Genomic DNA, 15,865 nt, shown 5'->3' on the forward strand with positions numbered 1-15,865 from the left:
TTACCATGTGGGCTGGAGGAAAGTCTACATTTTCTGCCATTAAATTCCCTGGCTTCTCCCTGTTGTGACCTCATATATCAAGAAACCAGTTGCAAAACTTTTTATGGTTTTCATTAGATCTTCAAACATAGATAGGTAATCCATCATGGTTGTGTGTTTCTTGCTAGAAAAGGTACTGTGAAGTCTACTCGATTCTCACATGTTCCTCTCAGCAGGATTGTGTGCTGGAACTTTCAGTTCCCTTCTTTAGCACCTGCTGCTTGACTGATATTTCCTTCTCTTGACCGGTTACCATGTGCTGCAATGTCATCCCCTCCAATGTGAAGATGCCGTCCATAATGTGAAGATGCCCTCTATGACTTGAAGATGCTGCTCACAACTTGAAGATGCTACCCCCTACATGAAGACACCATCTGCTACATTGACTGCCCCATTGGACATGGAACAATGCAGTCTGTGCAACATGAATGAGCCCAGATATGCTGTTAAATGCTGCTGCTCCCAGCCTTGCTGAGAATGTGACATTTATATGCTGTCTGCCACAATATGCACAATGCGAAGCTGCCCCTCATGGGCCACTTGCACTGTAGAGCAATGAGGTGGAGTGACCGGTACCACATGCGTAGTCTCGGACAAGATGCTGCTCACCTCCGATACCATCTGCTGCAGTCCTTTGCTGCTTCTATTGCACCTGCTCATCTCCTTCCACAACTGCACATGCACTTTTGGACCTAACTCCTGTAAGTGGACTGGCTGCACTGCTGATGCTGCACTACTGATACAGTGCTGCTCTCAAGCCCAATACTAACTTCGTAGTCTACTAAAGGTATTTTATTATTCTTTTAATAGGACAACCAATCCTGAAACTAAAATTCTCAACAAGAAGTAACAAACACAGTTGTATTCAGGACAGAAACTTTAATTTCAAGGCTTAATACCATCTGAGAAATTTCATTTGCAGTTAAACCCTGGAACAGAATGAGAAAACCCATTTACGAGCACACTGATAGTTTTATATGCACTATCACTGTGGTTGGTGTATGACCTAATTATTTGTTGGCTGAACTAGTTGTGAAATCTGAGGGGGTCAGTTGTGCACTGTCACTTTAAAGCCCATGCACTTAACACAGAACTGATCTCTTCAGGTCATTGCCAATATTTTTGTGAATAAAATGTAAAATGCATCTGTGGTATATAAACATGCATATTTCAATGCCTGATTGATGAACATTTTAGTGTATTCTTCAGACAAATATTGGGATTGCAGCCATTTGTTGTTTAATTCATTGCACGATAATTTGGCTGGGCACCTGCTAGTCATCTTCAGGTGAGTCATCAAAGACTGATGACGAGTTGCTGTGTTCCACAACATATGAGAGTATTATGCGCATGCATCAAAATCAAGTTGACAGACGGACCACACTTCCCAGTGGCAGCGCTCTCACTAGTGGAATTGTAGAACTGTCCTCTGCATTACTGCTTGTTGCTGCCATTGGAGCACTCAGTCATCTTCAATTAGAACAAATTTGTCATTACAGTAACCTCTCTCCTTATATATGTATATAAAAGGCAATGTTTCAACTGACTGACTCACTGTCTCATCATTGCCCACCCTACCACTAAGGATGTTGTTGTGTTATGATCTTCAGTCCAGAGACTGGTTTGATGCAGCTCTCCATGCTACATTATCCTGTGCAAGCTTCCTCATCTCTGAGTAAATAGTGCAACACAACCTACCTCTTTCTGAATCTGGTTAGTGCATTCATCCCTCGGTCTCCCTCTATGATTTTTACCCTCCACGCTTCTATCCAATATTAAATTAGTGATCCCTTGATGCCTCAGAACATGTCCTACCAACCAATCCCTTCTAGTCAAGTTGTGCCACAAATTCCTCTTCTCCCCAATTCTGTTCAGTACCTCCTCATTAGTTATGTGATCTACCCATCTAATCTTCAGCATTATTCTGTAGCGCCACATTTTGAAAGCTTCTATTCTCTTCTTGCCTAAACTATTTATTGTCCATGTTTCACTTCCATACATGGCTACACTCCATACAAATACTTTCAGAAATGAATTCCTGACACTTAAATCTATACTCGATGTTAACAAATTTCTCTTCTTCAGAAACGCTTTACTTGCCACTGCCAGTCTACATGTTATATCCTCTCTACTTCAACCATCATCAGTTATTTTGCTCCCCAAATAGCAAAACCCATCTACTACTTTATGTGTCTCATTTCCTAATCTAATACCCTCAGCATCACCCGATTTAATTCGACTACATTCCATTATCCTCATTTTGCCTTTGTTGATGTACATCTTATATCCTCCTTTCAATATACTGTCCATTCAGTTCAACTTCTCTTCCAGGTCCTTTTCTGTCTCTGACAGACTTACAATGTCATCAGCAAACCTCAAAGTGTTTATTTCTTCTCCATGGATTTTAATTCCTACTCTGAATTTTTCTTTTGTTTCCTTCACTGCTTGCTCAATATACAGATTGAATAACATTGCAGATAGGCTACAACTCTGTCTGACTCTCTTCCTAATCACTGCTTCCCTTTCATGCCCCTTGACTCTTATAATTATGATGTGGTTTCTGTACAAATTGCAAATAGCCTTTTGCTCCCAGTATTTGACCCCTGTCACCTTCAGAATTTGAAAGAGAGTATTTCAGTCAACATTGTCAAAAGCTTTCCCTAAGTCTAAAAATGGTAGAAAAGTAGGTTTGCCTTTCCTTAATATATCTTTTAAGGTAAGTTGTTGGTTCAGTATTGCCTCACGTGTTCCAACATTTCTGCGGAATCCAAAGTGATCTTCCTCGAGGTCGGCTTCTACGAGTTTTTCCATTCGTCTGTACAGAATTTGTGTCAGTATTTTGCAGCAGTGACTTATTAAACTGATAGTTTTGTAATTTTCACACCTGTCAACACCTGTATTCTTCGGGATTGGAATTATTATATTCGTCTTCAAGTCTGAGGCTATTTCGCCTGTCTCATACGTCTTTCTCACCAGAAGGTAGAGTTTTGTCATGGTTGGCTCTAACAAGGCTATCAGTAGTTCTAATGGAATATTGTCTGCTCCTGGGGCCTTGTTTCGGTTTAGATCTTTCAGTGCTCTGTCAAATTCTTCACGCAGTAGCATATCTCCCTTTTCATATTCATCTGTGTCCTCTTCCATTTCCATAATATTACCAAGTACATCACCCTTGTATAGACCCTCTATATACTCCTTCCACTTTTCTGCTTTCCCTTCTTTGCTTAGAACCGGGTTTCCATCTGAGCTCTTGATATTCATACAAGTGGTTCTCTTCTCCCCAAAGGTCTCTTTAATTTTCCTGTAGGCAGTATCTATCTTACCCCTAGTGAGATAAGCTTCTACATCCTTACATTTGTCCTCTAGCCATCCCTGCTTAGCCATTTTGAACTTCCTGTCGATCTCATTTTTGAGACGTTTGTATTCCTATTTTCCTGCTTCATTTACTGCATTTTTATATTTTCACCTTTCATCAATTAAATTCAATATCTCTTCTGTTGCCCAAGGATTTCTGCTAGCCCTCGACTTTTTATCTACTTGATCCACTGATGCCTTCACTATTTCATCTCTCAAAGCTACCCATTCTTCTTCTACTGTATTTCTTTCCTCTGCTCTTGTCCATTGTTCCCTAATGTTTTCTCTGAAATTCTCTACAACCTCTCATTTTTCCAGTTTATCCATGTCCCATCTCCTTAAAACGCCACCTTTTTGCAGATTCTTCAGTTTTAATCTGCAGTTCATAACCAATAAATTGTGGCCGGGGTCCACATCTGGACCTGGATATGTCTTACAATTTAAAACCTGGTTCCTAAATCTGAAACCTTCCAGTGTCTCCAGGCCTCTTACACATATACGATCTTCTTTCATGATTCTTAAATCAAGTGTTAGCGATGATTAAGTATGCTATGTGCAAAATTCTACCAGGTGGCATACTCTTTTGTTCCTTACTCCCATTCCATATTCACCTACTACTTTTACTTCTCCTCCTTTTCCTATTGTCGAATTCCAGTCCCCCATGACTATTAAATTTTTGTCTCCCTTCACTATCTGAATAATTTCTTTTATTGCATCATACATTTCTTCAATCTCTTCATCATCTGCGGAGCTAGTTGGCATATAAACTTGTACTACAGTGGTAGGTGTGGACTTCGTATCTATCTTGGCTACAATAATGCATTCACTATGCTGTTCGTAATAGTAGCTTACCCGCACTCCCTATTTTTTTATTCATTATTAGATCTACTCCTGCATTACCCCTATTTGTTTTTATATTCACCTGACCTGAAGTCTTGTTCCTCCTTCTACCGAACTTCACTAATTTCCACTATATCTGACTTTAATGTATCCATTTTCCTTTTTAATTTTCTAACCTACCTGCCTGATAAAGGTGTCTGACATTCCACACTCTGACCCGTAGAATGCCAGTTTTCTTTCTCCTGATAACGACATCCTCCTGAGTAGTCCCCGCCCAGAGCCCGGAGATCCGAATGTGGGACTATTTTACCTCCGGAATATTTTACCCAAGAGGACACCATCATCATTTAACTATATAGTAAAGCTGCGTGCCCTCTGGAAAAATTACGGCTGTAGTTTGCCATTGCTTTCAGCCATTCACAATACCAGCACAATAAGGTCATTTTGGTTAATTTTACAAGGCCAGATCAGTCAGTCATCCAGACCGTTGCCCCTGCAACTACTGAAGAGGCTGCTGCCCCTCTTCAGGAACCACATGTTTGTCTGGCCTCTCAATAGATACCCCTCTGTTGTGTTTGCACCTATGGTATGGCTATCTGTATGGCTGAGGCACACAAGCCTTCCCACCAGCGGCAAGATCCATGGTTGTGGGGGAGGGGACTAAGGATAGAAACTCAAAATTTACAGAAGGCATTGATCTTATACTATAGACATTGTTTTAGAAGGTATTTTTCTATATTCCATCCCTAAGGAAGTGAAATAGGAGATTAAAGAATGTTTGGAAACATCACACTATTAAGGCAGTTTTGAAGTTAGACCTATGAAAATTGCTATATGGCTTCTTGGTCAGAATAAAGAAATATATTTTTGGAAATTTAGTGCTTATGGGAGTCAAATAGTGAGTGTAAAAACTTTTTAAAAATAGTTCATTATTAATGAACTGCTGTAGTATTTTTAGAGCTATATAGAGCTATGTCTGTGAAAATTGGTATTTGACTTCCCGATTGCAAGTAAAAAGTGCATGTTTCAGTGCTTTTGGATATTCGACCCCTAGGGGAGTTGAAATAGGGGATGAAAGTTTTTATAGAAATATTTCATTATGCAAGCATATTTGAAGCTAAATCTATGAAAATTTGTGTTTTGGCTTTTCTGTCAGAAATTTTAAAAAATACACATTTCATGGTTTTTTCGAAACTCAACCCCTAGGGGGCAAAATAGGAGGTAAAATGTTTTATGAAAATATTTCTTTGTGAAAGCATAAGTTTTAAGAATATATTTTGTTATATTAAAAAAGTTTTAGGGCTTAATCTATAAAAATTGGTATTTCACTTCTCAGTTAGATGTTAAGGAATATGTCTTAGGGGGTGGAAATATCATCATAAGAACCCAAAGGAATGATTAACAAAACCTTTGGACTGCAGCTATCAGAATCACTTTTTGATGAGAAGTACATTCAGAAAAGAACATGCTTCTATGGCCTTAATTAGTATGCAAACTCTAGAAGATGTTGTGATTAGTGAACAACATAAAAAATTGATTTAAGAAAACCAAAAACAACTCTGCAGACCATACAGTCTATGTGAGCAAGGCAGTGAGCACTAAGCTAGTGAATCTATGATAACAATTAAGTTCACAAAGTCAGTTAGGACAGTTAATCACAATCTGTAATAAAAATATGTGTGCAGAGCCCTCAAAAATTATAACTAAGAAAGAGTTGTGTTACATAGCAAATTGTAGTACAACTGATACTAGAGAAGAAGGACATAGCCAAGGAAATTTGGCATATTGCATCACTTTATGTTAAATAACACTCACCAAATACATGATGATACTTATGCTCAGTATACTGAATTTAGTTATACTCTTTCTGATTTTGAATTGCATAGTAATTTAATTGTGCTAAAATAATCTTAAATGTGGTGTACATAGGTTTTCCTCCATTTTAGAGAAACATTTGAGCTGTGGTGCTTCATGTACATAATATTATTTTCATATTCTTACAATGCCATGTGCAAGAAATATTGAGTGATACAGAAAAGCTTTGCTAGATATGTATATAGTATTATTGTAAACAGCTGTAATAGTGTTCAAAATACAGCTTAATGCTGTATGATGTTTGAAACATGACTAGCTCATGCTCCTTCTTCCACAACACAGGATTGGTATCTTAATTAATTAATGCAATCGTGGTTGTTGGTATTGTGATATAATTCTCGTATAAAAAAATAACTCCGAGAAATAGGATAAGTTGCTACTCACAGTCTCTTATCAATAACCCACAGTAAAAATTGCACCATTTACAGTTTCTGAGTTCTCTAATAATTTCATGAATGGCTTGATTTTATGTGGCAGTTGCTTGTGAACACTTGCTGCAGGAAGAAAATTGTCATATTTTTGTAATTTCAGTTGACAGCTGTTTGAGATCCTTCATAGTCATCTTCAATTTCACTCTTAATGTTATCTCATTCCGTTTAGGAATCAATCCCCCCGTGTTCATCCAGACAATCTAAGGCACTAGTCAGAAGGGCAATATGCATCCTCACCCCATACTAGCTTCTGTGAGCTCCAAAGTGAAAATGTGTGTTGGACCAGGATTCAAACCCAGGATCTCTTGCTTACTAGGCAGTTGCATTAACCACTGCATCACCCAGACACTGTGTTTATTGCAGTTGTATAGACTATTTCAGCAGGCCTCTCAGCTGACCCAAATTCCCACCTAGCGCCACCTATCCACAGTCACCATCAATGTCCTCCATGCTCACTACTTTCAGATTTCCACAGGAGGTTAACGTAATTGTGCATCTGCACTGAAGATGCTGGATTCATTGTCCATTGAGGCGAATCAGATGTATGAATGCTTGGTCTCTGTTGTTTTGGACATGCCCAAAAGAACAGGCACACCGCAGAATATGGTCAGAATGACGTCAAATTGCAATGGAATATTAATGGAGAAGGGGGAAAATGTATGGCAGAAGAAAAATAAATAGTTACAAAATGTAGGAATAGATGGCGCTGTGAGCAGCTTAATTTAGTAGTGGTCAACTACAAATTACAAAAGAATCATACGACAATGTGTAAGGTGTACATTTGACATTAAACAAGCTGTACTACTCAGTGTGCATCGGTGTACAGGTGTGATACTGTTAGTTACGCAAGCCCATCCACCACAGCAAGGTCATATCACATCGGATGGGAAAAATTGGTTTTTAATTGTCCCGAGGCCAAAAACCACATAAAAAGCATGAATCACATTGGTTTTTAACTGTCCTGAGTCCAAAAACGACATAAAAAGCATAAATCACATCAGTTTTAAATCATCCTGAGGCCATATCTGTGCAAAAAGCATCAATCCATATCGAATCAGATTATTAATTTCCATGTGACTGGCACAAAACATGTTCAATATGCTGCCCACCATTTTCTGCAACAAGTTAAAATCGAGAAACAGCATGTTCCACAAATGGTTGAAGTGTTTCTGGGGTCACGTTCAGAATGTGTTGTGGAATATGTGCTTTCAATGCAGCTAAGTTTGTAATCAGAACACTGAACACAACATCTTTCAGGTAGCCCCACAGCCAGAAGTCACACATATTAAGATCAGGTGATCAGGATAGCCAGGATGTAGGGAAATGGCGGCTGATAATTCTAGTTTTTCCAAAATGGCACTTCAGCAGCTGCTTAACTGGATTTGCAATATGCGGAGGGTTGCCACCTTGCATAAAAATGATCCCATCCACACATCCATGCTGTTGGAGAGCTGGAATGACGTGGTTGCACAAAAGACACTCACAGCCCTTACCAGTGACGGTACAGGTAACAGGACTGGAAGCACCTGTCTCTTCAAAAAAAGATGGCCTTATGATAAATGAAGTGGTACTGGTTCATTTGCGTGTGGTTAATCCATTGCCCATATTCGACAATTCTGTGTATTGACATAACCTTTCAGATGGAAGTGGGCCTTGTCTGTCCACAAAATCTTCCATGGCCCATCATTGTCCACTTTGTACAAACCGGAAATTCTAAAGCAAAGATCTCTCTTCCTGGCAGGTCAACAGGAAGCAACTCCTGCACATGGATAATTTTGAATGGATCACAAAGAAGGATATTTCATAGGATCTTATGCACTGTGCTCTTGGGTATGTCCAATGTTCAAGTAATTCTCCGTGCACTACATGTTTGCACACCACCACTCGTCTCCTCCTGCATTGCTGTGGCCACTCCTCCCACTGGCGTAAAATCAATTCACTTTCTACCTCTACCAGGTTGCACAGCAAAATAAGGCATCTTTTTGAATTTCTGAGTCATTTGCTCCAGAGCCGTGGCAGTCATCGAACCAACGCCTTTTTTTCAAACCCTTCAGTGTCTGGAACTTCTGCAGATGATGATGATGTTTGGTTTATGCGGCGCTGAACTGCGCTGGTATCAGCGCCCGTACAAATTCCCAACCTTTGCTCAGTCCAACCTTGCGACTTCCGTGAATGATGATGAAATGATGAGGACAATGCAAACACCCCGTCATCTTGAGGGAGGTGAAAATCCCTGACCCCGCCGGGAATCGAACCCGGGATCCCGTGCTCGGGAAGCAAAAACGCGACTGCAAGACAACGAGAACTTCTGCAGAGTGACATGTGCACACTCATCATTCTTGTAATACAGCTTTATAAGCAGAGTGCTATCCTGCATTGAGACACTTGTAGTGAACATCGGAGATGCGAAAGGAGGAAAAGCCATGTTCCCGGGGTGTTCGTGCACATGACAGGTGTTTTCATTTGCATATTCTGACACATACAGTACCATCTACTGATCAATTTTCACACTATTTTTCTTCTTCTGCCATACGTTTTCCTCCTCCTGTGATAATATTCCATTGCAATTTGATATCATTCTGACCAGTGGCGTTATTTATACAGCATTTCTAAAGTTTAACTTTAATTATAATCACCCTATATAAGAAGTAAATTGAAGGTGGAGGGGGAAGAATAGGGAAGTAAAGAAACTCTTGATGTCAGTTGCATTGGGCCTCCTAAATCAGTGGCAATGAGGGAAAATATCTGCCGGACCGGGATTTGAACCTGGGCTTGGCCGAGATGTGTCGTGAGACAGTCTGTGCAATTGAAATAAACCCTGTGCAGATGGCACAGTGGTTAACGCAACTGCCTAGTAAGCAGAAGATCCTGGGTTTGAATCCTAGTCTGGCACACTTTTCCACATGGTATCGCTGATTTCATATAAAGTCCCAACACAGCTGACACCAATAGTGCCTTCCCTTTCCTTTCCTTTCCTTTCCTTTCTCCCCCTTCCAACTTGAATTTATGTATGACAGCTGCAGATTCTTTGTGGCATCTGTTCTTTCAGACATGTCCGTACAACACACACCACACATTCATATAAAGGAGGATATAAGATGGCTTTTAATAAAAGTAATAAAAAATAATGGAACATAGTTAAATTAAATCAGGCAATGCTGACAGAATTGGATTAAGTAATGATACACTGAAAATAGTGGATGAATTTTGGTATTTGGACAGTAAAATAACTGATGGGCAGCAAAATAACTGATGATGGTCAAAGTAGAAATGAAGTAGAATGTACACAGGCACTCAAGAAAAGTGTGTCTGAAGAAGAGAAATATGTTAAGATTGAATATAAATTTAAAGTGTTAGGAAGTCTTTTCTGAAGTCAGTTGTATGGAGTGTAGCCTTGTACAGAAGTGAAATGTAGATGACACGCAGTTCAGACAAGAGTAAAACTGAAACTTTTGTAGTGTGGTGCTACAGAAGGATGCGGAAGGTCAGGTGGGTTTATTGTGAACTAATGAGTAGATACTGAAAGGATTTGGGGAGAAAAGAAATTTGTGACATAATTTGACTGAAAGCATTTCTAAGACATCAGGTAATTATCAATTTAGTATTGGAGGGATGTGTGTGGGGTAAAAATTGCAGAGGGAGGCCAAGAGGTGAGTATAGTAAGCAGGTCCAAATAGATGTGGGCTGCAGTTTACTTGGAGATGAACTTGTTCACGCAGGATAGAGTAGTGTGGAAAGCTGCATCAAACCAGTCTTCAGACTGAGGATCACAACAGCAATGTGTTGTTTGTGTTTGGATTTTTGCCCCATTATGGTACTGCTAAGTACTGGCCAACCCTTTTGTCTCCTTGTAATTTTATAGTTTTTCAAAGTGGATTTTTCTTGGTGAAATAAATAAAAATATGATGGCTTTTAGATTTGACAATAGGTTATTAAGTCTTCAGAATATGTGTACTTTGCTTTATCAGATGAAAAATGATTTTATATATTGCACTCAAAAGCATTCTTATTGCATTGCTATTTCAGCACAAAAATCTGGTTTTATCTAAATGGTTTTGTTCACTCTGTAATTGTGTATATGCTGTAATCAAAGTTACTGACAGATTGAGTGGGTGTACTGGACCAGGACTCAAACCAAGACCAGGACTCAAACCAAGTCCTTGCCTTATGGAGTTATTGCTCTCACCACCAGACATTTCCATAAGACAGAGCTATTGCCCACCTGAAGCTATGAATCAAGTAAATTGTATTCCTGCATGAGACACTCACTAAGACACAAGAGTTTTGTTTTAAGTCCTGGTCTGGCATGCATACTGTTTTAATCTATCAAGAAATTGCACCAGGTGTTGTAGTTTGCGATGCTGCTGTATACTTCCCATCATTATGTCCACCATAATTTAGAAGTTACTTACCAAATTAGAATACTCTCTATTCTTCAGTGGACTTATAAAATGAAATTGCAAGAAAATATGCATTTCACTAGTATTTGTTAGTAGGTCTTCCATGACAAGCAGTCTGTGCTTTCCATGTCTTCCATAATCAATGGATTTGTTCCTGTGGAAAACAGATTACACAGTGGCTGATGTGCAACACATGTGAACTATCCACACAGGTGTTTCAATTTTACAAAATGAAGTACTTTCTATATTCCTAGGAAGTAATAAAGCAAATAACACTTAAATGAGCATATATGCTTTATCTTTCTGTTATTTAATCTTGATATAATTTTTGTTGTTTAGAATGAATGCTTTGCATACAAAACCAATTGAAAGCTAACTTCTTCAAATATACATAAAGTGGAAATTATTTTTGAGTTAATCTTACACAAACTTTGGTTTGCTTCACCATACATTTTGCTCAGAAATCTTCATGAGAAATTTCTAACTCTGAATCAAGAAATTGAAAGCTATAAAAAGTCAGCTAATGATGAGATGCTGAAAAATGAGAAACTCACAGGAATGCTTCAGAAATTACAGATGGATTTAGCAAATGTAGAGAAGCAGATCTCAGTGAACAATGATAAGAGGATTCTTATTGAGACACAATTGTCATCAAATATGGCAATGCTTGAAGAAACAGAAAAATCTCTTGAAACAGCTGTCAATGTAAGTTTTCCATGGTAACTCAGTTACATAATGTTTAAGTCATATTTTTGGTAAGCTTCTAATGCTTATTTTGGTAGTGAGTAACTTAAATGAAAAAAAAAAGCCTAAAGTGGCTGATAAGGAAATAGGATTCCTGGGTCAAATCCTAAAGTATATAGACTGTTCTGTTTAATTCCATATAAAATGTATATAGTCATGGTAGAAAGCAGGGTTTTGTTGTATAACACCATGTGAGGATGACATGAATGTTTTTTGCTCTCATCAAAGACAGAACGTAAAAGGAGGATAGGTAACATGTCTGAACGTGTAATCATTTTATGTATATGTTTGTTACTTGTAAGTTGTTGATAACTTTTTCCACACTAATTTGTTTATATAAAAAGCTACTTTAAAACATGATGCACTAAAATAAAAATATTGTGTGGAGTGTTGGAGTTGGGCAGTTCAAATGTAGTCTTAACAGTTGTTGTAATGAGAACTGCTAGTATGTCCTCCTTTCAGTCTTGTAATTTGCTCTCTAAAACACTTTCAGAGATCTTTCATTTATCAAAGAACATAAAAACACTACCTTTTATGGTTTCCAATGTTCTCATATTTTTTGTGACTCATCAAACCTGAGATCTCCTGTTGTTTGTTTGAAAGTGCAAGTCTTAGTAGGTTTTGGTTTGTTGATAGCTCTTAAGTTTCATTCTACAGTATTGTATATCAGTTTAATCATATCAGGAGATAGATCTTGTGGCACAATACTTTTCATGTAAACATTTGCAGTCCATTCACCAAACATTCAAAGAATCATATTGTCATCCACTCTTTTTTCATTTCCTTCACATGTATGTTTAAATATAAATAAATATTAAAACAACATTGAAAATTCCTGAATGGAATAATATGTAAAATAAGGGAAATCATTGAATTGCAGACAGGCACAATGAAAAAACTGTTTCATATCATTATTTAATAATTATTTTATGTGTAGCAGTCTTTTCATTCTGCCTATCTGGAGCTCAACGTGTCATCTATCCTTTTCCTAATATTGTTTATATTCCAACCTTGAGTCTTCATTGTTTAAAATAAGGGAGAGTCAACCACTCGTCTATAGCTGATTGATGCGTGGCACATAAAAACATGCAGCAGAAAACTATTTGTACTAGATTTTCAGCTCTTGCTCTTTCTCTAATAGAAGTACACACATTCACACACACAACCACACACACTCCCATGGTCACAGGAGACAGTGCCATATGTTGCCCCACAGTCATAACACAATACATACATGCCACATTAATACAGATGCTCATAAATAAACAGAGACTGGTAACAGGAAACTTGTTAACATAAAATGTTTGCATTTAAAGGTTTCCAAATTCTGCTCAGTTTGACCTATAAAAAATGTGTTGCACTCTGTGAATTTAAGTTTATAAACTATGGGATTATTATATTGTTTCTTATTTGCCATGCCAAGTTTTTGCCTTAGTATTTGTACAATGTCCCCTTCAGTCTGATAGGTAGCGGTATTGTACCTGAAATGAATTTTGGTGTTTTTTTTTTCTGTCATTCATCCTTCATATGTCAAAGTGACATATTTCTTCTTAATTTTTAGCTTCTTATTGTTACATGCTTTTAATTTTCTTAACCAGACACATGGTGTATCCTGCATCCATTTGTTTCTGTGACCTGTTTGGCAAATCACAGTTCTCATTGCAATTTATCTTTGCCTAGGGGGGTGTGAGTGCCCTACAGCACATCATTAAAAGTATTTTCAACTGGATAGCAAGAAGTTTATCACAACATTCTGTTCCAGTTCTATGGTGAAATGCCTTTTAGGATGCTGAACATTTAACAATCCTGTTTTGCTCATTTTTCCTCACTCTAAACAATGCAATGGTGTCATCCATTTACTGCTGGTAATAACTCATTATCACATTAATTTCTGGGTAAGAGCTAAAAAAATTGTTCTTAAAGTTGTTCAGAAAAATTACTGCCAATATTGCTGAGTGGCAGTTGTCCATGGCCAGGCATACAATTCACACAAAATATTTGCCACTAAAAATGAAACAGTTGAAAGCTAATGCAAAATTCAGCAAATATAAACGTGCAAAAATTTCACACTTACTCCTTGACAGGTTACTTACCATTTATTCTTAATAGTGTATGAGGCAGACTATTATTTAGAGATTCACAGTGTATAACAAGGCCAGCAAACACAATTTTTACATTATACATATGCTAGAACCTTTGTCTATGTTGACTCCCACTTATGGGATAAGGCTGTGCCCGAGGGTTCATTAACTGCTTCCCTATCTTCTCAAAGAACCCACATAGACTCATTACCATTATGGAGTGCTACTTGTGTTCTTGTTTCTGGCATTCTAGGATTCATTCTAAATAATAATTTAAATTTATGACATGGGGTAAGTAAAAGTTTCACTGCTTCTTAATTTAGCATTTAAATCAACTAAGAATTTATTTGTCAAGTACTTTTTAATTTCTGTATGCTGAAAGAACTGCATAGTTGTGCTTATGTAACTCATTTCGTCAATGTCAATAATTGTGTTTCCTTACTCCATTTTAATCTCAGTTGCCTCATTAGTATAAAATTTTGAATTAATTTCGTTTGTCTATCTTAAAGTGTGCATGCTTACACTCTCTTTTGCCTTGTGTTCAATAGCTTGTTTGTTACTTGTAAGTTATTGATAACTTTTTCCACACTAATTTGTTTATATAAAAAGCTACTTTAAAACATGATGCACTAAAATAAAAATATTGTGTGGATTGTTGGAGCTGGGCCGATAAATGTCTTGTGAAATTTGGTCACTTTTGTTTTCCTGCTTGCTACTTCCACATCCAGAATCTTATGTTTGATGTCCTATCTCAGAACATAGTATTTTACTTGTGCTTAAGCCTTTTATTCAATAGTTTTTGTTCATTGATGGCAAAAATAATGTTAAATTAACTGTCATATTAGAATTTATTTATATGTCACACTTTTTCCATTTCCTCCCCTGGATCTGTGTCAGTTTTACAGAAGTTAACTATTTTTTTCAAGTGCACTACAGTTTTGGCATGCTTCTGTCTTCAGCGTGCAAAATTGCAATGATGTTAGCAGATTCCATAACTGTACGAAGGTCATTCAACAATTAAAGAGACAAATAGGTTTGGGGAAAAAACTGTATCTAGAGCAAGTTTGGTACTTTTATGGCTTTAAGGTGACATCACTGGAATGAGCCCTGATCAGCTGAAGTATCAACATTATTTTGTTTATAATCTCAAAAATACATTTCAAGATGGCATGTCTTCTTGAAACATCCACATTAGTTGAACAGTATTCTGTTATTTGTTTTTTTACTCACTGAAGGGTTGAAACCAGTGAATATATACTGTAGAATGTCTAAAGTTTATGGTGAAGGTTGTATGAATTATGCAAATTTTTACAAGTGGGTAGAGCAGTTCAAAAATGGTCGTGACTCAGTGACTGACAAACACTGTTCTGGCTGACAAGTTGCAGTTTCAACTCCCTCATTTGAAATTCGAATTGATGACATTATTCATGCTGACTACCATGTGACTGTGGAAATGATAGTTTATAAGGTTGAAGTTAGTACTGGTATAGTTTATAACATTATCTATAACAAGCTAAAGTACTGCAAAATATGTGCAAGATGGGTCCCAAAAGAGTTGACGCAGCTACACAAGGTAACAAGGTTGAGAGTGTGCACAGAACTAAAGGAACCAAATGAAAGAGAAGATGAACACTTCCTCAACAAAATTTTAACTTGTGATGAAACTTGGGTTCACTATTATGAGCCAGAATCAAAAAGACAAAGCATGGAGTGGGAGCACACCAACTCACTTGTCAAGAAAAAATTCAAAACCCAAACGTCAGCAGGAAAAGTCATCTTGCTGATGGTCCAGTTTTCTGTGATTATCTTGAAGAGCAGCGTACAATAGAATCCAATACTACTCGGATTTGCTTTTAAACAAGGTGAAGCCAGCCATGAGAGAGAGATGTCGTAGATCTCAGAGAAGAGGTGTGATTCTTCAGCAGACAATGCACATCCTCATATTGCTCAACTAACCTTCAACAAAATTGCCTGGGAAGTACTGCCTCATCTCCCTTACAGTCCTGATTTAGCACCTAGTGATTTCCATTTGTTTGATGCACTGAAGCAGGCATCACATGGGAAGCGATTGCAGGGCAACGAGGATGTGAAAAAGTATGTGGGA

General features: G+C 37.7%; 1 protein-coding gene across 1 annotated transcript in view; it reads left to right on the plus strand.

The window, feature by feature from the left end:
- Nucleotides 1–15,865, plus strand: part of LOC126154773 (coiled-coil domain-containing protein 40) — a 241,992-nt gene that overhangs the window by 38,730 nt on the left and 187,397 nt on the right. The window contains exon 3 of the mRNA XM_049916184.1: nt 11,398–11,641. Within this exon, the coding sequence (XP_049772141.1) occupies nt 11,398–11,641 (244 nt within the window). The remainder of the gene's footprint in view (nt 1–11,397; nt 11,642–15,865) is intronic.

Source organism: Schistocerca cancellata, chromosome 2 (genome assembly GCF_023864275.1).
Source record: "Schistocerca cancellata isolate TAMUIC-IGC-003103 chromosome 2, iqSchCanc2.1, whole genome shotgun sequence".
In the NCBI taxonomy this organism is placed as follows: Eukaryota; Metazoa; Arthropoda; class Insecta; order Orthoptera; family Acrididae; genus Schistocerca; species Schistocerca cancellata.